General features: G+C 34.4%; 1 protein-coding gene across 2 annotated transcripts in view; it reads left to right on the top strand.

Annotated features, from left to right (window-relative positions):
• The window catches only part of ANTXR2 (ANTXR cell adhesion molecule 2), a 153,362-nt gene that overhangs the window by 5,951 nt on the left and 123,320 nt on the right, over positions 1-24,091 (top strand). For both annotated transcript variants that reach the window (XM_024754074.1, XM_024754073.1), the window contains exons 4-7: positions 7,558-7,639; positions 8,130-8,237; positions 8,371-8,439; positions 9,227-9,307. In XM_024754074.1, coding sequence (XP_024609842.1) covers positions 7,558-7,639; positions 8,130-8,237; positions 8,371-8,439; positions 9,227-9,307 — 340 coding nt within the window. The remainder of the gene's footprint in view (positions 1-7,557; positions 7,640-8,129; positions 8,238-8,370; positions 8,440-9,226; positions 9,308-24,091) is intronic.

Raw genomic sequence — 24,091 nt, 5'->3', positions numbered from 1 at the left:
GGAATTATGCTTATATAAAGGGATTATTATACTGCTTGAAAGGATTTACAATAAAATTCCAGGAGGAATTTTAATAATGCTACTTGCACTTTTTTTTTTTTCCAATATAGTTGGCTCCTCTGGTTCTTTTTAAATAGAAATAAGTTCAGTTTTAACAAATTGCATGATTTGGCACGTTGCATTACTTTGGGGTGGCAGAATGTACACTGAGAAGGCCTGGGTTAGAGCTCCAGTTTTGCTACTTACTGATTAGAGACTTGGGGTAAATCATCTACTCAATGTGTTCAGTTTTTATGTTTATAAACTACAGACATAATCTACCATGTTTTCTTAAGAGATTTGTGAGGATCAAAAATAAGACAATGCATAGAAAAGTTTTTTGTATATCACAGAACAGTCTGCCCTAAAGGATTATTTTCTAAACCTAGTTGTTCTTTTACTAATTTTATTTAATTAAATCAATGACTTTTCAAATTTCTATGGTCCTCTATATTTGGGTATAATGTCACTTTTCGTCCATTATACAATTTTAAGTGTGTAGAAACCATTCACATATTTAGATGCAAGATCACTGAACAGATGTTTCCACAACTATTGGGGATCCTTGTTTCAAGAGCCTAGAAAGGAGAATTCTATGTATAAACTTTCTCGATGTCACACTAAGAGATCTGAGTGCATGGAAAATGCAAAGGTCAAATATAGCAGGTTTCGCAATTTTGGTTCTATTACTTATAATTCGTCAGTACCTTGGTAAATATAAGAAGTACCTCTTTCATGTTTCTCAGAGTGTTGCTAAATATTTTCAGTAGAGATGAAGCAAGATTGGAAGACAGTAAGTCCTTACAGTAGGGCTGTGTCTTCTGTTAGGGTTTCAGCATGAATTCGGTACTATGTAAATGCATGAATAGAATAATACACATGGCAAGAAATGATCAGTTATGCATTTTATATACTCATGATTTAAAAATATTATTATTTTGAATAATTCAATTTGAAACACTCTCTTTTTTTCTTTTGCCCCCATGATTTTTATCTTCCATATATCTGTTAGTCCATCCATCTACCTACCTACCTACCTGCTTTGCCTGCCCTATCTGTATATGATGTATTGAGCATTGTAGACTCTGGAGGTAACACAAGGATGGATAATCTTTGTGACGATAGGGGGCTGTTTGTGTACACAAACACATATAGCTCAGGGCTGTATTATAGGATCAGGTAAGAGGAAAGTGCTGACTGTTGATTCAATATGGAAATATCCAACCTCTCAATATTAGAGAATTTGAGTCAGGACTAATTTTAAAGGATATTCTTAGCTATTGTGTTGCAAAATTGGGGGTAGTGAATTATGCTTAGTTCTGCTTAATGTAATCTTAATGATGTAAAAGTGAGTTAATCGAAAACATTTAGTGAACAATTATTATGTGTCAGATATTGTGGACAATGCTTTCCATTCATGACTTCACTTAACCCTTATATCAACTTCATGTAACAGATACTGTTATCTCGGCTTTATAAATGAGGAAACTGAAGCTGAGAAAGGTAATGTAACTTGTCCAAAACACACAATTAATCAATGGTGGGGAGTATATTAGCCAGAATGGTCTCTTAAAGTGTAAAGTAGATCATGCCCCTCTTGTGCTTAAGACAATCTAATGGCTTAGAATAGAAAGCACACGTTTCCCAATGGCCTAAAAGCCCTACCTGCTTGCTCACCCAAACCTTTCCTACAACATTGTATGCCATAGCTTTGTATACTGGCTATCTTTCCATTCCCTGAACAGACCAACCTTCTCTCTGCACTAGCAGTTTTGCTCTTTGTCTGCCCCAGATCATCCCCTGACCAGCTCATGCTTGTTATTGAGGCCTCATCCCACGCATCACCTCCTTTGAGAAGCCTTGCCTCACCATCAGGTGTAAAGAAATCCTGCCTCACCTCCCTGGTAACGTCTCACAATACTCTATTTAGTTATCACTTTTTGAAATTGTTCTGTTAATTAATTTATTTTATCTCCATAACCCTAATGTAAACTGCATGAGAGCAGAGGGGTCCTCTTTGTCTTGTTTACCTTCACCCATATATCTAACACCTAGAACAGGGCTTGGCCCATAGTAGATGCTTGTAAATATTTGTTGAATGAATGATTGAGTTGGTCTGACTCTAGAACCTGAGTTATTAACTGCTATCATATATTTTCTCTCCTTGAGAGGTGATAAATGATGACTTATATTTGCTAATTTTCTCATTTTTATTGTTATAGATAAGTTACAAATATTTCCAACTCTCTTTTTGTTATAATTGTCCCCAAATTGAAAAAGTCATATAATTGTTTGACCTGAGAATAATAATCAATTACTTAGGAAAAAATATTCCTTAGGCAAACTTGTGGGAAATTAAAGAGAAGTGGTTTGATTAAATTTATATGAAAATTTAAATATATACACATTTCTATTATTTGAAAGGATTTCTTCTAATTCCTTTAAATCTGAATTAAAAATTTACTTGTGATAAAATAGTCTTTTATAAGAGTTGGTAATTTATAAATTGGTTCATTCATTTTGCAGTGAAATTTGTCAGTATCTGTAAACGTTTAGAAGTCTGCTATCAGCAGTTCTACTTTTTAGGACTATACCCTACTGAAATACTAACACCAGTGTGCAAAGATAGGTATGTGCGAAATTAAAAACTGCAGCATTGTTCATTATAGTGAAAACTGTAGTAAATCTAAATGCTCGTCAATTGATGATACTATAATAAATTTAGACATAGAATGGGATACTATACAGTCATTCAAAGAATTGGAAAATCCATATATATCACCATGAAAATATATCTAAGATATACTAATTGAGAAAAGCAAGTTGCAGAATACTCTGTTAAAGATGATAAATCAAAACAAACCAAAAATTTACCTGCTTTTATGGTGTGTGTGTGTATAATAATAAACGCATGGAAAAATGTCTGGAAGTTGAGCAACAAGTTGCTAACAACAATATTGTCTTAGCAGTGAGATTCAGGGTGGGGAGAGCCTTCATGTTTTTAATTTCCATACATCTAGGTTATTCAATTTTATTTCAATGGCAATGTAATACTATTATTAAACAAATATTTAAATTAAAAATAAATGTTATTGACTTCTGTAGCCAGAGACAGCTATCGCGGAATCAAAATGGAACTCAAGGGTTGGAAAGAGTAAGCATTAGGAATAGAGCATATTCAGCTGTTAACTTGGAGGATCCTGAAGGCTCCTTGTTAAAATGAAAACACCAGGATTGGACTTTGGGTCAGAAAGACATAGGAGCTGTATACTAGCTGTGTGACTTTGGACAAGTTATTTCACCTCTTGCTGCCCAATTCGCTTGTCTGCTAAAAGGAGCTAATCATTCCTACCATATAGAAATGTTGGGGTGATTAAATGCATACAGTGCATGAGAAGGCCTAATTGATGACTGGTTGGGAAGGAGACTGAGGTTGAAATGGGATTTGGAGGTTATCATTGTACCACACCATCACCATCATGTGCCAGGATTCTAGCAGAAGTTTGGAGAAGTCAAGTGACTTTGCTCAAAGTGACACAGCTAAGGAGTCAGAGCCAGAATTCACACCTGGGTGTGGCTCGTGAGCGTGACTACCTAAGCACTGCACTGCCTCATACTCTTTCTGTTCCCCCTTCTCCAGTTTTCACAATTAGTCAGAATTGTCATAATTCAAAGACATATTCATCCTCTAAATGTATTCTGTTCTCTTACAAACCAGTGACTCGGTGAGAGGAAGTGACTCTATTGTTTTCGTTTTGATTCTATTAGGGAAGTAATTATTCCTGTTTAGAAAAGTCAGTTTTGGCCACACGTTTGGTAATCCTGAGAGGTCTGGGCATGGCAGCATCTTGGATTCTGGTTGTGCATATGTGAACAGTTACTTTCAGTGAAGTCCCATATCTGATTAATGAGTGTGTTCTAGAAAATTAAATACATTGTTGCTTGTGCCTGGAAGACAGACCTGGCACACTGAGGTGGTAAAACGCAGAGGTTGGTTTCTCATGGCCCAGTAAGGCATTGAACGGGGAAACGGAGTATAAGCATTCAAGATACAGCAGATGTGAACTTTAGATGTGATCTGTGTACCACACTTTGGTAAGTGTAGACTAGATTGGAGAAAAAATTTTCACGAACCCAGATTGTATGGGGCATTTTTTAAGCAGATATTTTTGAATCTAGGACTTTACCTTGCATTCATTGGTGTGGAATCTGGAGAGACCTTGAGAGAGACCTTGGCATATATTGGCTTTAGAGTGACATGTTAAATAAAGAATAAGCAAGTTTTTATATAAAGTACAAGTTACTAAGACGTAACTTGGGATGTATTAGAAATGTTTGTGTCTGGAAAAATCATCTTTTACTCTTTTGAAAACTTAAAAAATTTTTTAAGTTGAGGAGCTAGTAGGGAATAATTTTTTTTTTTTTTTTGGCAATTTGTCCTTCATACAGTACGTTGTATAGCAGTATATAATGACTCAATTAAATAGATAGCTAGGATGGGTATAGTATTTGACTGAATGAACAAATTTCCCCACATGTAATTTTTCTAATTTTGTCAGACTGATTAATATTGTGGTTTATTAATGGAAGGAGACAAAAGTAGTAGATAAAGTTCATTGAGCACTTACTATGTATCAGACATTTTGCTAAATGCTGTGTGACCTCATAGGGGACTTTGTGTGTATTGAGCAGCACCCTTAACAATAGCTTCACAACAAACACCAAAGTAGTTTCGATATTGCTGTTCCTCGTAGCTGAAGACATAACGCTGAAGCCATAAGACTCAGTGAAGCTGATGTTCTAAGATGATGTTGGATTGGAGCTGATCTCCTTAACATACCCATTTTTTTCTTCTTTTATTTTTTATCATTTTCTCCCTTGCTTTCCCTTAGAGTTTTCTTTAAGTCACAGTATAGATGGATGAGTTGTGTTTTTCACCTGCTACATAATTTTGTTTCCCCCTTTGTTTACCATTTACTAATAGAGAAATTTAGAACTTATTTTTAGTTTCTTGGGATCCTTCAAAGACCCTATCTTGTTTCGGTTTCCATTTCCCATTTGGTGACACTTGTTGATGGAGGAGAGGCTGACAGATTATGTAGTTACTCTGGAAAGTGACAGACCAGGACTCAACGTATGTTGACATTATTGGCTATGGGCAAGGAACACTTTTCCTCTTATGACTCTGCATCTGTAAAAGTAATGATGCAATTCAGAGCAGCTTAGAATATTATGGTGGCAGGTATGGGTACACATAGAAAAGCAAGAGGTGCTCTGCTTCCTCCAGTGAAATGAGCTAGCAGAGACCTACCTTCCCAAACACTCTGAGTCCCACATTTGGCAAGTTCTTTCAGCTTAGAGTCTTCTGCTGGTGTTGTCTGGTCCTCAGAAGTAATGATGAGCTGAATCTGAACTGAATGGAGAAGGTGATTTTTACCATGCAAAATTTGTTTGCGTAAACTTGGATTTCAGTTGTCTTTTTCATTTCTCTTTTGGCAGCAAACATTAATGCTTGAGGACATGCTGCCACTCAGTTTTGTGAAGTACCAAATATTTGGTTTTTATCTGCATTCAGACAGAATCAGTTTCAAGTTGTTTCTGTAGATATTAAAACATAAATATTTAGATAAAACAAGTTTATAAATTATGTAATTTACTCCATCATCTGTGGAATTATGAATTTTTTTCCTATGGTAGATTGAAAAATTTATTAAACACTTACTTTGTAAAAGGCATCATAATAAGTAGTTAGCGCAGAGTTGGGGGATACATTAAAAATAATAGATGTGGTGATAGTCCACTGTAAACTTCCAGTCTAGTTAAGAAGTAAAAAAATTAAATTAAATTCATTAAATTATTTTTAAGTAGAATGTTTTTAAGAAGCAGAATTATTCAATGTAGTAAAAGTTGAACATGAATATGTTTGCGGCACCTTAGAAAAAAAGAGTACATTGAAGTTAGAGATAGGTTCAGAGTAGGTAGATTTTAAACCAAGGATTAAAAGAGACAATCAACGTGGGTTGGTGGAGATGACTGAATTAGGAAGGAGGAAGATTAGGATTATACTTTGAAAGTTGTCTTGTGTTATCTAGAAACTTCTTGAGATGGAGAACTTGTCTGATAATAATTTTCATTACAATATTAAAATAGAATCAATAAGTTACTTTAAAAATGTGAATGCGGCTCTGGTGAATGACTCATTTATTTCAAGTATTGGAAACACAACATTGCGGATGACAGAATAATTTTTTTTTACTATTTTTGACATTTGTTTCAATAGTGTACGATATATACATGTCATACACATATGTGTATGATATACTTATGTATGTATATACACACACAAATATATATATGTACATAACATTTTGTGTGTGACCCCAGTAAGTTCCTTGATGTTCAGATAATATACTTTTTACAGTTAATTTTTTAATCTATCATCCTCAGGAGTGTGGATGCTCTTCATGTTTTATTGAAAGCATTATACTTCAGTTTACCATATCATGACTTTTTTATTTAGAAAGATCTTTTTTTGCTTCTATTTAAAGGCTAAAATTCTGAAAATAATATTTTTCAGATCTCTCCGGATCTTTTAATTTTTAAAAGAAAATTTGACTTTATTTTGGATTGTTTTTGCAACACTTGTATTTGTGTCTTAAGATTCTTGTGATTTATTTTCAAAGGGGTGTCTGGAATCTATATTTAAAAAACCTGAAAAATGAGTCTTTTACTTATACATACAAAATAGCTGTTAATATTGTAGTGATACTTTGTTTATACATACTCCATTGAGACAGCTAATTAGTCATGATGAGAAAGATTATTCTATGATTTTTCCTCTTTTTCATTTATATTGTCTCTGTCAAGAACCATTATCATCCATCCATTCATCCATCCAATCATTTATTCTTTCATTTGTTCATCAAATATGTATTAAGTACCTACAATATCCAAGAGAATGAGCTGGTGTCTGGATGGGTGAGAAGAAGCCACAGAAGTGACTAGATCACGAGACTTTGGGAGACAAATATAGGAAATGTTAATTTCCATAAGTAAGGGTTAAGTAAAGTGCCTTAGGAATTTGCAGATAACACAGAAGATTTCTGACTTGTAGGGGGGTGGGGTGAGTGCTGCAGAAATACTTTTTCACTTAAGTTGACCTACTCCATCCTTGTTTTTTTTGAATGCAGGAAAATGTTTTACTTCTCAGCATTTAGTAAAACAAATGTGATAGAAGATATCTGTTCTCAGCTCAAAATGCTTAGAATATGCCTGGCTTTTTCAAGACATTTCACATTGTTAGTACTTTTATTTTTTATGGTTACAATACAGACATTGTTAAATACTCATTAAAATGACAAAAAGTATGAGGAGCTATCTGCCCTCAAAGCCCATGTTCTTTCCTTTCCTTCTTACTAAAGAAACTTTAGTTGCAAAACTGCCATGCTTTTTGAGAAGTGCTTATGATGATCTTTCTTCATTTTTCTTTTGTTTAATTTGACACTATATTATTTTCAGAGGCAAAATCAGTGAAGGCTTGGACAATTTAAAACGTGTTAGTCCCGTAGGAGAGACATACATCCATGAAGGACTAAAGCTAGTAAGTTCTTTTACATTTATGAGTATGGGAGAGAATGTTTTCTTACTCTGTAATGAAATAAATTATAACTCTCTAGTAAAACTCAAAGACCCCATTACATGTTTATCTTAAAATTAAAAAAAAATGCTTTTAGTTGTTCTAGGGATAAGACAGATAGAAAACATTTACCATGGTGATAAGAAAAGTTTGGTTGGCATTTTGCCTTTTATGGAATTTTCCATTTTCTCTATGGCTATATTCGGAGAACCACATTTTCTTTGTGGTTATAGACAGCCAAGGCTAAAATCTTTATCATTTAAACCCTATACTAACTACTCTATAATGTGAATATATGTATATTTCAAATTAAAATAGTTAACACAAAATACCCTGTTTTAAAAGCCAGTTCATAATATTTTGATTTTGTCAGACTTAAAATTCAGCTTGATGGAACATGCTGGTTAAAAGTTAAGATTAACTTATGAGTTGGACAATTATTCTTCATTTTCAGGCAAATGAACAAATTGAGAAAGCGGGAGGCTTAAAAACCTCCAGTATCGTAATTGCTCTGACAGATGGGAAGTTGGATGGTCTGGTGCCATCATATGCAGAGAAAGAGGTGAGTATTGAACTGAAACTGTTCTTTACACCCCAGTGTACTTTGCTGTATGTCTCTGCATGTATTAGCCTGACATTTGAATAATCCACCTCTCTGTCTTCCTCTCTCTGTCCCTCTCTCATTCTCTCAACAGGCAAAAATATCCAGGTCCCTTGGGGCTAGAGTTTATTGTGTTGGTGTCCTTGACTTTGAACAAGCTCAAGTAAGTCCAGCAGATCTGCAGCCTTTAATCTAAATCGCATAACTGTCTTAAGGAGAGTTTATCAGATTTTTTTCACTGATGACTTATTATGACTCAAATCAGTCATTAAAGATTTTCTATAAAAATGGCCCCATGTCTTGAGCTCTAGGTTAATAATGTCTGAATTTGACAGGCTTCATTACCTAATCAAGCTGAAGACAAAGCTCTAGTTTTCTTGAACATTTATTCCATTTGAAGGAACTAATATTGGAAAAGCTGTTGGGTTAAAACAATATGCATACTCCTCTTCTTTAACTCAACTGACAAGATTATCATGACAAGTCTTGTTCAAATGTTTTAGTTTGAAAACTCAACTCAGGAGTTCAGGGATTTGGGAAGTCTGTGTAGGAGAAATCTTTAATAATTTTCCCTAAAGAACCAATTTTTTTTCATGAATTTTTGAGGGTTTATGTATTAAATTTTTTTCCCACTCACAAAATGATTTTACATTTAAATATTTGGTTGAGTGTGACTGAGACTCCTGTGTCTCATGACATTTACTGCTAGTAGAACTCTGAGCTGTTTTGAAATTGAAACTTGATGCCAGTGTAAAGGGGCTGTGCCTGATCTCAGTTTATTTTTTTGTGATGCATTTAGAGTAACACTAGTCCCATCACCTTCAGTTCCTGACAGTGAATTAATCCTCTGGTGTAATTTTTCAGGTGAATGTAATTGACATGTAATGAAGTATATAAAATGTTGTATGTCTCAACCACCTCTCAATTAAAATTTCCTCTTTTTTCTAAAGCTCGAAAGAATTGCTGATTCTAAGGAACAAGTTTTCCCTGTCAAAGGTGGATTTCAAGCTCTTAAAGGAATAATTAATTCTGTGAGTATTTCTCTGGGGTCAGGAAAGGCTCGTAATTTTAGATATATTTTAAACTATAGGAAGTAATCTTGATATACAGTTCAGTGGGTCATTATCTTGAAGAAAGAAGTTAAGAAGGAAGTTTGTTGGGTATTGCAAATGCAGGGAAATTGTAAAAGATCTGGATTTTGTTTGTTAAGTGAGATTTGGTATTAATTCTTGCAAATTGAGCTCTGTGAGCCTGGGTTTGTGATTTCAAGTTTAAGATTTTCATAAGCAGTCTCAGAGCACGCTTTGAGCATGGAGTTCCTCACTGTCTTGATATCTTGAAAGTTTTATAGGCTTTATAGAAGAGTAAAATAAAAATTTGGATTGGAATGTGTGATTGCTTCCTCCTCCAAATATGGTATTTCTTAGCTATCAGTCAGGCAACTCGAACGGGTGGCAGAGTATTTGACTGCGATTGTTGTTCTTTCCATTTTAATGATTAATAGTTTCACTGGAGCTCATAATATTTCTGTTTGGAATTCAGTTGAGCTGCCTCTGGTGATCATTAGAATCTGGGCCATCCTAAACAGGGTATGGGGAAGTGGAGTGATGAAATGCAAAGCAAAAACTCCTGGGCTTTCACAGCTGAGGTTTATGTTTCGTTTTACTGCCTTTTGCTAGAAGCACCAGGAGCAGTTGCTATTAAATATTTATGATATTTTGGTAAACAACATCCTAAAATAGAAGTATTAGAATTATTAGAATTAAAAACCTAGAATTAAAATATATTCTCTAAGCCAAAGCTTTTTCTTTAATCTTTGGGTATTTCTTGAAGGAAAAAAAACTCAGGTTTTTTCTGACATTTGGTTCTGGAATTTAAAATTTGTTGTTAAAAATCATGTTTTTCAGAAACAGTGAGATTTATTGAATTTGCTTTTGGTAGTATGTAGGCCTTTTTCCTCTTAATAAATGGATCTTTTCAGGAAAAACATACAATTTGATTCTAAAACATATCAGTACGACTAGTGGACAGGCCAAATATAAGTGCAGAATGGAACAGAGATTCAATTATTTTAGGAGTTTACATATGTGTTTAGTTTCAGGGAAAAAATTCAATGTAAAAAAGTAATAAATACTTTTGTAGGTGGATTCAAGGTACATACTCTACAACTGTGATTTGTTTTACAATATAGGAAAATGTATTGACAATGCAAAAGGGAGGATAATTTGACCCTGTAAAAAACAAATCAGTGTATTGTATTTTAAATAGAATTTTATTGTACTTGGGAATTTGTAATTATTTTTATATTTATACTGGGAAGGAGAAAAGACCTCTGTGGGTTTTCCCCTTTGCAATTTTTTTTTCTCTATATAAAAGGATTAATTCAAAATTCTCCAGGTGACTAATTGGCTTTTGAAAACTCTCTTTTTGTGGGTTATAACTACAAATATCTCCTTCAAAGAATTAGTAGTTGACTACTGGAGGAGATAAAGTTGTTATTGTTTTATTATATTTATTTGTTCAATTTCACTTTTTAAATTTGTATAAGAAAACTTTAGAATGGAATTTCGAACTACAGCGTTTCTCGCCTGAAGTTCTTGATGAACTTTAGCTCAAGTATGTTATGTCGAAAGATTTAGCATGAACTAAATTTTTTATTAGTTTAGCCACACATTGTGAGCAAAAATAATTTGCATTATTTTAGCCACACATTGTGAGCAAAGCCTCTTGAATTTCATCTGGAGGGGGCTGATGGGTATAGCTATCATCTCATTATAGTTAAACTGCAGCTATTTTGTCACAAAAGGAGTTGTAAGTGATCCTGAGTGAAGCCAGCCTCTGGGGAAACCCTAGCAGTAACTTGGGAGAGTAGGCAGGTAGACAAATGGAGCATTACAATCAAGGTTGATCTCACTAATGGTTGAGATTTCTATCAACATGGTAATAGCTTGGGATTTCTGCCCACTTTGTAGAAATTTAAGGCACTAAATCAAACACTTTATCCCTCTTCAAGGCAGAGATTGTACCACCTCTGGTAATATACAAAAGCTGTACTTCTGCCTCAAATTTGAATTACCCTTTATATTTACAAAGTACCATCATATCTTTAAAAATTATATATGGTATTTAAACACATATAGTGTATTTCAGGGTAAGAGCTGAGAGAAGAGAATCTCTCTCTGTTCTTTATGGTTTACCAAACTAATGGGTAACATGGTACTGTGGAATGTATTTACACAAAGCTAAGCAAATGGAAGAAATCAGAAAATTTAAATCTTTCAGATGTTTGGTACTCTGAAGGCAAAATATTTGCTAAATTGATTGATAATTTATTTTTCCTTCTAGAAGTTATTTAAATACATCTGGCCTTATTAATTGTCAGTGCATTCATTTCCCTGAATTTAATCTTTAATTGAGAAAAAGTGATAACATGGTTTTCTTGTTTTCTTTGTCCTCCCTTCCCCTGCCCACTAAAATCCAGTGACCTAGATGGTCTGGTCCCCTTATTGTAAAAGACATCACATTTTGTTAAGGCATAGTTTGTTTACAATCAACTTTTTAATCAACAAGGATAAGAGTTTAATTTTGGAGCCTTTCTTCATTATAGTTTTTTTGGAAAAAGAAGAAACACTATAGTAGTTCTAACTTTTATGACTTCAAAACAAGAGACTGTAAAAGGCCTTTGTTATGAACATATTAACAACTTAATACCTTTTCTAAAATTTATTTGATTCGGAAAATCATTTTAATGCTCTATTTTAATTTGGAGGGAAATGTTATCATTTCAAAATTTTTAGATTTCTATGCCAGCAAACATGATACGTACATAACATTTTTTGTACTATTGGTTTAACCTCTATTCTTAATTAGCATATATGAGGGTTTAGAATTCATTATCTCAAGGAGGTACTGGTGAAAACATTTTTCCTCTTTTTTACCCTCCTTTTCCCGTTGTATAATGTATTCTTTCATTTCCTCATTTATTGAGCTCTTACTATGTTAGGGCATGGTATTAAGCTTGGAAGAGGGGACACAAACTTATATAAGACAAATTCTTTATTCTAAAAGGGCTGGAAAATGACGATTCGAGGTTTGGAATATGGTGGCGCCCTGCGAGAATTACAAAGTGTGGGAATTTGGAAAAGGGAAATTTCAGTGAGTCACCCTATGTGATAAAAAGGAATCCTGTCATGCAGTTTGTGTTAAAATACCAATATGGCTAGAGTAACGTTGACAGAGAGGTGGAATGAGTTTGGTTATATGAAGTCATGGGAGGCTTTTTGTGGTGGGATCTGAACTGTGCTCTGACAATTGGAGTAGATTTAATTAGAAACAAGGAACACAGAACTTCAGAAACAGCCTGGGCTGAGTGGCTGAGGCACAGCGGGGTTTGGCTTGGATGGTGGAATGATATGGGGGATAAACATTGGTAGGTAGGTTGGATCCAGATTATGGAGACCCTCAAATGTTTGAGTGGTGAAATGGCTCTTTTTGCATAAGTAGTCGAGGAACCATGGAAGATTAATTTAGAGCATGAAATTTATAACAGTGAAAGTTTAGGTAGAATATGCTTATGGTAATGTATGGGATGATTTGAAAGATGAAAAGCTGTGTTATGTCTCTTTCAATAGTGTTTGTGAAACACGGTGAAAGGAAACCTAACATAGTGAAGACGATATGAGATTGGAAAATACGAAGACCTGAGTGTGGGTTCCAACTCTGCCACTGCCTAGCCATGTGACCTTGTGTACCTCCTATAGTGTAATCTCTCTGAGTTTTAAAATTCTCATCAGTCAAATGAGGATAATGATATCTATATCAGTGAATCGTTTTGTGAATTAAATTAGATAATGATTAAGAATGATCTAACTCAGAGGGGCTGACTTTAAAACATGTGGTAGGAAGCTAAGAATGGCTGGAAGCTAGGACCATGTAGGATGGGATCATTGATCCTTCTGTAGGGTAGTCCACTGAGAGAGATGGCCAACATTCCAAATGATCAATGACTTAGGTCTAAAGAGGGGTGGTATTGATATGTGCAAGGATCAAATCTAGCAAGTGGGTCATAACAACAAGGATTTCTAGATGGTATAGCTGTGCAAAGTCAAGTATCTGGCTGTGCCCTAGTTCCGAATTCTCAGGGCATAGGTCTAGGACCCAGCCAACAACTGGAAAAGAAGATTCAGAATTCCCATGGCAAAAGCTATGTAGAATTTCAGAATCCTCCATTCAGAAAAAAGAGCCACAATTCTTGTGGGGGAACTTGTGGTGCTAATTAGTGATTCAAAGTAGAAATGTTACTTTGTTAAGGGGAAACCACAGCCCCAATGGACTATAGTTCCTTAGGGCTAATTTCAGGCACTGGGATTCTAGGTCTTTCACAATAAAACTAGGTCAAGGACTGCAAGGGAAGCAATTAATAAATTCTCTGCCCTGGTCAGAATTATGTCAGGAACAGGGTGGGGCTGAACCTCTAGGTATGAAACTGTTTGATCTTTCTGAGCCAGGCTCTGAAGCCTCTGGCAAATATTAGCTGACAAATGCTAGTTGTTAAAATTGTGATGGCTGTGAAAACTGGAAATAAAAAGGTAAATGTGGGAAGCTTTAAAAAATTAATAGAACCTGGGAGCTCACTGGATATAGGATGAAAAGGACAGAGAGGGCAGTCAAGTGTAACTTGGGCCTTCCAACCCTGATAATATGAGTATCTAGAAGCATTGAAAGTGAATGCTGTTTTCACAGAGGGGTCGGAGTGTTAGAGGACAGAGTGGAATTGGGCAGGAGGGCAGGGAGCGAAGGTGAATTGGGCCTGGGAAGAAATCCCGGTGGAGGATGTCACTGAGGGAAGTGGAGATCCAGGGAAATGTTCAAATCAGAAAACTGCAGAATTGAGTCATTCTTCCTCCTCTTGTTCTTTCTCCTCTCCCTTGCCCACCAAAACAAGGATATACTTCTGTTTTCCACAGATCTTAGAATTGTTAAACAATTATATTTGGTTTCTTGGAAAGGTGATTGTAGAATTTTATTAGAAAATAAAATTGTATTCAAACTAGGATAGGTCAGACTAACCTGTGGGTACCATGTAGTTTCTAGTGCAGTGTTTCATAAGGCAGTGCTGTGTAAGAGAACATTAAAAATAAAACAAAACCACGATTCGTGAATAACAGGGAAAGAATAAAAATCAAAGTGATGTGGAAAAGCCCCTCCTTTTTTTCTAAAAACAAGACCATGAGATGTTTTCCTCTTTCCAATTATTTCCATAATTTGTTTTTGATAGCACACCTCAAAAATATTAAGCATAAGAGATAAATCAGTTGTGAAGCTATTTTTATAAATAACCCTGATCCAAAAGAATTAAGAACACTGCATCCTAGATGATGGCAGCAAAGTTCCTAAGTACCTAATGGGGAAGTAAAGGAGCCTAAATAGGAAAGGAATGAACACTCACACGTGTAGGAAACTTAAATAAAACTGTAATAGATTGTTTACTTTTTTACTGAAAAAAGTAAAATATACATTTAAAAAAGTAACTTCACTCACACTGCTGGAAATATAAGCTTCATTTGACCTTTGGAGCCAAGTTGTTTTTCTCAGTAATACCTATTGTTGTTATTAGTATTTTTAAAAAGTATCTAAGAAAGGTGTCTATGTTTTAATGGAATGAGAAGACATTGCAAAATCATTTTCTCTACAGGAAAATCATTTTCATAGAAGAGGGTACCTAATAAACATTCTGATAAGACTTTAGCTTAAATGCTTTTAGCAGGTTCTGCTATGAATGTCGACTGCTTAGTTGTGGAAATGTCTATTTATAAAATTATGGTTTAATGAAAAACCTAAAGTCTGAGCTAACTATAAAGATATATTCATAGGAAAAAAAAAGTCAAACTGGTACAACTTACTCAAAATTGGAAATCAGTTTCTAGGACTCCTTTAAAAAGGACTGGCTGTAGCATGGGGCTCACTGTGCATCAGATTCTTCTGGGCTTCCATTTATCCAAGGATCTTTAGTACTGAATATAGATAAGGTGTCTCCTTATAACATCTTTCACATTAATGGTTAGGAAGGTTGGGACCATATTTCCCACCTCCTCCTTTTTTTGCCTAATACAGTGTTGGGTTAGTAATTATTGCCTAATTCATGTTTATCAATGAATGAATAAATAAAATCCATGCTTCTTGAAAATATTTTTATATTTTTAAAATATAATTATGGTATGTTTAAGCATTAAAAAAATCAACTCCTTTTTTCTGCCAGAAAATACTTTATTTTGAATTGACTTCTGATTCCATATTATTTTGACTTTATCCTCTTATTTATATTCCACTGTATTAAGACTTTTGGTTACAAGTGACAAAAAGCAAGTTCATACTAGCTTAAGGGAAAAAAAAAAAAAAAAAAAGAGAGGTATGGGCTTATCTAACTAACTGGGTGGTCCAGAGGAGGAAATTGCCTCAGGTACAGTTAGATCCAGGGAACCGATCCATGTTCTTAAGGTCTCTCTTTGTAAGTTTTGCCTATGATTCTATTTGCCTCATTCTCTCCTTGTTCCCATGAGTGGCTGTTGAAAGTAATTGCCAAGTGTTTCAGCTTACATGGGCCTCAATTAGCAAGCCCATTGGAAAGAGAGAGCTGTTGTCTCTGGGCATCAGTATATTCTGTCCCAGTTAAGGACTCTGATTGACTCAGTTGAGTCAAGTGCTTATCCCTGTAACAATTACATAGTCAGCAAACATATTTGGACCAGCCTGAGTAACATGCCCATCCCTGTGATGAAAGATTGGGAGCAAGGTGGAGAGGGCTAATGATTGACAGCCTCACCAGGACCACATGGAGTAGAGAACAGTTTTCCCAATAGAAAGGGAACACTTCATAGATGTGTAAGGATGAAAAAATGTTCTGGGTAGGAAAGAAAAATCAATAGTATTACAGTCCACTGTATTAAAATACATTTAAAATATTTTTGACATATTCTAATAAGGCACTCCATTCCTTCTAAATTCCAATTAACTAAAAAGTACAAATAGAAAATTTGCTTTAAAATAGTCATTTAATTTACTGAAATTTTATAATCTTGACATCCTTTGTCCGATGGTCTATTTGCATTTGCATGATAATTTTACTTAATAATAACATTATTCTTTCCTTCTTTCTTTAGTTGGGATTGTAGTATAAGGAAATCAAATCCATTTTGGAAAAATAATTACAGTTTTTTGTGAGAAAGCTAAAGTGGTGGCATTAGGTTACATAGCCAAAATTAAGTGTTAACATTAATCTGTTGGGCTACAAAAGAAGATGACCTTTAGAGGCTCACTTGTTTTTGAAAGCAAATTCAGTTGAGTAGAAGGACATTAAAAAGGGGGATAAAATGGTTAAGATTTATGATTAAATGTACCATCAGTGTAAATTATGATGCGTAAATGCGTAATTTCTCAGTTATATCTCATTTTCCCTCCTGAAATAATTCCTAGTTTATTTGGAAGCATATTTTTGAACTTACTGTGTTCAAGACACTTTTCTGATGTTGGGTTACAGAGATGGATATGGTACCCTTGACTTTTCTGAGCTTACAATTTTTAGGGATATGTGTTTGTAAAGTCAATAGAACTGATAAAGCTTTTTTTTTTTTTTTTCTTTCTATTCTTGTTGCATAGGGAAATAGTTTATTTGTCACTCTGGATTTCTGAAAAATCAAATAGAACAAGTATAGACTTATCATGCTTGTCAGGTCTATTTCATGTTTTATTTAATGAAACAAGGGAGTGGGTAAAGAGGACTAATATGAAATAATATATGCATCAAAATGAAAAACATGTTGGGACTCAATTTCTTTAGATTCTGAACAAATAGTACATTTATTATTACTTTACCCCATAATTTCAGTGCACTTTTTATGGAAAGTCTATTTATCCTTTAGGAAAGCATTAAATGATTATTCTGAGTTTGTACTGAACAAAAGAAAGGAAAAAAATCAGAGACATATAAACTTTTGTTTCATATCACAATCCACTTTGGGGCGTATTTCTATGGTATAGTGAGAAAGGAAAACCTGCTATTATGATTTGTTATGAAAATGCAACTTAAGAACTTAAATGTCATTTCGCTATTTTCTTTCACAATTTGTGATATGGGCATAATTTCAACAACAGTATAATCAGAACTACTCATTTGTTATGTTTGGAGCAGAGAGGAGTAAAAGGCAATGATTATAACTTACATTCTTCCCTAGATTTATTAGAGTAAAAGTTTGTTTAGAATTTGTCACTTGTGCTTATACTACTCACTTACTTGCAAAGGGAGAGAAAATCCATATTTAGAAATGGGTCAGTGCAGAACATGCTGTATTGAGCAACTGGCATTTTGAAGCTCCAAGCATTTAAAAAAAACAAACACAACCAAAACACATAACTACAAATTGCAATTGTTTTTCATTGACGTATTACCTCTTAGAGAAAAATATATTTGGTAGGAATGTTTCACACCTAGAGAGAAAATAAAATCATATCTGAATGTTGAAAGGTAAAAAAGCAAACAAGAAAAGATTGTGAGAAACATCTTTCCAGTTGTTTTAGCTGCTTATTTTATGCACATGTGTGGCTAATTACTAAAGCTTCATTTTAGGGAGATCTTTTTTGGGGAACTAATGCTGTGCAGTGATTTTTCTTTATGAGATTTAAACTTGGAATCCTTCATATTTGGGATGAACTCCTGTAGTGCTTAAGCTTCTCAGTGAGTCAGAAAAAAAGTAGCTTGTGTTTTTAGACCTTATTATTCTCACTGATATTTTCTGACATGCTGTATGTCATGGAAATTAGCAGTTTCTATCAGGATACACTGAAGGTATTTGTAAATTATCTGTAACATTCTGTTGTACATTATGTTATATACTCAAAGTCAGTGTTAGAAAATTATTGCCAGAATGAATATTTTGAATAAGGTTAAAAATGTTGGAGATGTTTGGGTAGCATATTGAATTTAAGTGTGAAGAAATAATCTGTTTTTGGGGAAAATTTTTTTTATTTAGAATTGACCTTAAAAAAGAAGGTCACATTCATTCAATGGGACTTAGTATCCTTTTGCTCTTTCACATATACTATCCAGAATCAGCCCTCTTTTTCAAAGAAGATGCATATCTTAAATTTGTTTCTTTTCATGTTGTTTTTATTGTTTCTTTTTCTCTTTGTTAAAAAAAAAATTATTTTTGCATTTGGCTCAATGCCTTATGAGTGCCATTGATTACCAAAATTTGAACTATACAAATAAGTTTTCCTTTCATTGTGTGTGACCAAAGATGTGATTTGATTGACTCAAGTAGCCCCTCATTAAGCTCTGTAATTTTAAATATACTTAACTGTTCATTGTTACATACCCCATTTATTTGTCTTATAGCCAAAATGCTTGTGCTTTTTATTAGAAAGTTTTACATTTACTCTTCTATTAATTCAATAAATATTAATTGAGAAACTGCTGTTTATAACATTGTGTTATATACCTTTTATATTAGATTGGTTTTAAATATGAAGTATTATTATTCATTATAAAAGTTTTTATATAGTTTCTTCTGGAATGGGCTCTATTTTCCAAATACAGTATCCTTACCATCACCATTTAGAAACTGGAAAAAATATAGATTTTAAAAATCTGTCTTGGTTTATACTAGTTGTAGGAAGTGAGTTTTTGTTTGTTTCATTTAAACTGGATGCTTGATCTTCAAATCATAAGACCTAGATATTGCTCCCAAATTCCACATGAACTTCCAAGACACTGTAGGTCCTAAGTAATATTTTACTTCATCCCCCCCCCATCTTAACTAATTCCATGCTAAATTTTATCTTGGATATAGCCCAACTATAATTCTCCACTAATTAATCCCATTTTATCTTCAATGCCAGAAGAAAAAGGCCACAGCTATATTCATTGTATGCATTTTTTAGGGCCATGATATGGCTTTTACTACTCCCTACATGTTCCATATTTGTCATTATAGCATGTCCCTTATGTAAACATGTTCAGGAACTTACAAGATCTCAATATGGTTTCATATGTATCTTACAAGATACTCAAAATATCGTTGTTTCATATGTATCTTAAAATATCTAAGAAAGAAGAAATCAAGTCTGATGCTATCTGGTTGTTTCTGCTATAGATGTTTCTGTGATTAACACTGTCACTTCACCTGGTTATTATTCAGTCCTTATAAAGATCTGATCCTAACCCTATAGTCAAGCAGGATAAGAAATTGCTTCGTGGCCACTGGGATTCTTGGAAGAGTTGTGTCTCTGACTTAGCAGCGGTTCTCACACGGCCACAAATCTTGCCAGATCTGGCTCCAAAGTGCATATCTGCCCCTTGTTGCTCTGTATGCAAATTGGGCCTTTAGTGAAATCCTGCAGCCTGACCACATGCCCTAGACTCAGACTCAATCCAAATTAATTTGGAATATGCCTGGAATATCCAGGGTGAAACACCATTCTGATACTCCAAGTCGAACTTCTGGAAAGTGACGGCACGATGGAATCTACTTTCATCTCCTGCCAAACATCTGTATCTCAGAGAGGCCAGCAGGCAGAGCTGACTCCTAAGGCTGCATCTAGTCTTTCCACTAACCAAAACTAACCCAGAGGGGGCCATTACCAACCTTATCTTATCCTACCCCGCTCCCTTGACAAGTAGAGAAATTCAGTGAAATTCATGTTTACGGAGTTCACCAAACTATTGAGAGTATTCTGATGATCTAAATTATACAGAGAACGTATCGAAATTGTATACGAGTTAGAAACAACAGAAAATAAATAGCTATAATTTGTAAGGATGAATGCTATTGTTCCGCCTGCAGTTTTATCCCAAACAACTCAGAAGAGGGGAAATACTTGGATTTTCACTTTCTTATGATATGTATTCAAGACAAATACATTTTAAATAGGACAGAAAGTTTTGATAATGAGAAACGACAGTGACTGTTATAGGGATTAAATATATAAAACCATCTTTCGGCATTTAATTCACAGTTTGGGACAACAAGCTGGAATGTAGACATTTTACACAAAGTAACAGAATTTAGAATTCTATATATTTCAGCCTCTTTTCTATTATAGATTTTTATTGGTTTATGAACACAGGTCTTGCAGATGGTCTTGTGTATACCATCAGCTGCTCTGCCTAGACCTCTCCCTCCTGGAAGTTCACACTTTTATCTCCTACCCAACCTGTGCCCTGTGGGTGTAACTGTAGGCTGAAAACATTTAAAGACCCTGTGGTTCACAAATACTGGAGGGAAAGAGACTAAGAAAAAGAGTAACAGAGGGACAGACATGTAGGCAGACCTTGTTTTCCAATGTTGGCATCCCATTTTAGAAAATGTTTTCCCTCATGCTGCTTGCGTTTCTTGCTTTTCTAATGTTTATGTTGCCTGCATTTCCATGTATAGGGATTTTCATGGCTTAACAAAAAATCCTCCTGAGGCTATAATCCTGTCCAGGTTGTTCGAAGGGTCATGCATTCACATGTTGACATTCATATATTAGTATGAATGCGTTCATGACATGAGAACAGCTATGTTGAAGTAGAATATTTGGGGAGATAGGGCAAACGTGGATCATGACTGTGATTAGAAAAAGAGTGTCTCTGTGTGTCTAGCAACCCAGGTGAGACAATGAGAGGGGAGGGACAAAGACTTATTTAGTCTGTATCAAAAATTTGCTGCTCCACATCAAGAAAAAATAGAGAAAAAACAAACCAAACCAAACAAAATCAACAAACTTCTGCCTTCTGGCTCTGAATGTGCCTTTCGTTCCCAGGACTCAGGCAAATTCTAGAGTTTTAGAACTATAAAACCTAAATACCATTGACATCATTATTTTATGGAAAAAAAAAAATCTGTCCTGGGCTTTCCTGGTGGCGCAGTGGTTGAGAGTCTGCCTGCCGATGCAGGGGACACGGGTTCGTGCCCCGGTCAGGGAGGATCCCACATGCCGCGGAGCCGCTGGGCCCGTGAGCCATGGCCGCTGAGCCTGCGCATCCGGAGCCTGTGCTCCGCAACGGGAGAGGCCACGACAGTGAGATGACACATATAAAAAGTAATTTCAAACGGATTATACAGATTTGTATATAAGAGCTAAAACCAGAAATGTCTAAAAGAAAACTTAGGGAAAAATCTGTCCTGAGATCAAATAACAAATTAATTTTTCTAAGCACCGTTTGATTTTAGTTTCCAAGTGCTTGTTGTGTTCTTATACCAGTATTAGGACCTCTGGTATAGCTTGTTGTTCTGGTAGCCTGGCTTGTCTTTTAGCTTCCGGATGATGCTGAGAAGTAAAAAGTACAAGTGTTTTATCTGTACAAAACCAAATTTGAGAAAGAAAGCAGTAATAAAGTAAGACAATAGAGAAAAATAAATACATAAAAAGAGAGAGGCCCCTAACCATTTGGGTATCCCATATATTACTAACTCATAGGATGATCTACAATTTGAATTTATTCGCAGTCAGTGGTGTTGGGAACTTTAAAACAAACCTGTAAAACCCCCATAAATAAAGGTGAAAGCTTAGTGACATAATTTTGAAGATAAGAAATAAGTCCGATTTTAGATTGTTTTTGATAGTATAAAAGGTGTCCAGGCAAAACAAGCAGGTGAATTTCACTAGTTTGTTGGATATTAGGTTTTGTAATGGGTAGACCATTTATCACAAGTCTGGAGGGTGGCAGAGGGCACTGGTTAGAGGAATGGGCTTTGGACTCAATCAAACCTGGGGAGATCTGGCTCTGCTGTTTAAAAGCTAATTGTTCTAGGACAATTTTTAAAAATCTCTCTTAAGTTCCAATTTTCTCATCTGTAAAATGGGGATAAAAATAGTATGCATTCTTAAGACTTGGAAGGATTAATTGAAGAAATTTATATAAAGTGCTTAGCACAGTTCCTAGAACATAATAAGCACCCAACAAATGGTAATTATTGTTAGAAATTCTTTTGAATTTTTGACTGCTGCTAGTTGTACTGAATTTACAAAGTTTGACTTTTTTCATCCGTATTAACATTTGAGGATTTAAAAGTAGGGATTAGGTAATAATGTACATATTTTTTTCATTTATAAATATTCCTTAATACTAATATTATTTTTTAAGTGAACAGATGCTTCAGTAGTATACTTTTTTCATGGTGATCATCAAGTTCTTTGCCAATTTGTGTATATATATAATATATATAAATGGACTCCAAAGTCTCAAATGATGCAATTTTGCATCTAGTGTGTTGATGACTTAGAGAACCCTGGTTTTATTAATAGCATTTGGTTTGCCTTTAAATTCGTTCTATGGTGCTATTAGCTCTCTTGATGTCAACTAAGGCCGAACTTTATTGGAAACTATTTTCTGTTTCTGTTGAGACTTAATGAAGGCAGATGGCAACACATATTTGAAGAAACATCCTTACAAGGTCCTCTGTTGTACAGGTGATGAAAGTGCAGAGTATGAAAAATAATGCATCAATTATCATAGATGGGGCACCTGATCCAATGTTCAATCAATCAATAACAGTATTTAAGTTGGTAAAAATTAACTAGTGTTTAAAAATAGTTGTCCCATCTGTCAGTTGTCATTTAGTGATGACAATTTTAATGTAATAGGTCCAGTTTGAGGTCTTGAGCATTTGAATTTGTGCAATGACTTGGTGAGACTAGATTATGAAGTGCTTTGTATTTATGGAAGTGCTTGTTTAAAAATTTAATGGAAATGATTTGCATATGAATATTAAATCACAGCAACTTCTAGTTGTTCTTTTCTTAAAATAGCAACATGGTAAACTCTAGATAGAAAAACCAAATTTAGAGCAGATTTTATTTTCTAAAATGCATACATTTTCTTCTCTCATTTCTTTCCCCACCACATTTTCTTGCTCTCTATTTATCACGTGAAGATGGTTTTGGTGAACTTAGTTTCAAATTACGGGTCTTTGGATTTCCAACCTTTACAATTTTTTGAAAGGCTAGATGCTTTTTCACATAAATTAACTTTATTTTGCTTTATCTTGGTCTCTTTATGATTGTTGATTTGCTTTCTAGATAGACATTTTTAATATTCTCATTAATTCGTGCATTCAATCTGTATTCTCTAAGCATTTTTGTTGTTGTTGTTCTGTGTGTACAAAGCAATGTGCTAGTCTTGGAAGGCTAGCACAGTATAATATGATCCCATTTCTATGCTCAGAGTTTGTCTTCTAATAGAGGAGGTGATTCAACACTCAATAAGATCCTAAGAAATAAAAAAATCAAAATAAACTTTAAAGAAAGGTAGTAGTGTTCTGAGGGGGATTCATCTAGATTTTGTCAGATGGTGATGCCAGTTTAATGACTCATGGTCTAAACTGCTTGTCTTTCAATGAATGTGTTACCTGAATCACTTTTTCATTCAATAATATCATTTCTATAGAGCTCATTTTGTTAAAATAATTAAGTATGAATATTAAACTAATGTAAGGGTATTCTTATATATAAATGTATATTATACAAGTTACTGCAAGATATAACCAACATTTAGTTATTCTTAATCTCTGCTTAATGTAATTTAATTTAATTAATCTCAGACTTGAATAGAACATAAATTTCTAAATTATCCTGAACTTATTCTTGAAAATCAAAATACTTTACAGGGGATAAACAGGGTCTGACTTCAGAACAGTAGACCATCAATGGACCTTGAAGGTGTTTATTCTCCAGTCTTAAGGAGAGCTCCATTAGAATTGATCATTTGATCTTGCTATTAGAACTACCATTTTAGAAATGTTATGATGAAATACCTCAAATCAAAAGAGAAAGTCAAC

The sequence above is a fragment of the Neophocaena asiaeorientalis genome, unplaced genomic scaffold, assembly GCF_003031525.2.
Source record: "Neophocaena asiaeorientalis asiaeorientalis breed wild unplaced genomic scaffold, Neophocaena_asiaeorientalis_V1.1 scaffold148, whole genome shotgun sequence".
NCBI classification, from domain to species: domain Eukaryota; kingdom Metazoa; phylum Chordata; class Mammalia; order Artiodactyla; family Phocoenidae; genus Neophocaena; species Neophocaena asiaeorientalis.
This window is presented reverse-complemented; position numbering and strand designations above follow the sequence as displayed.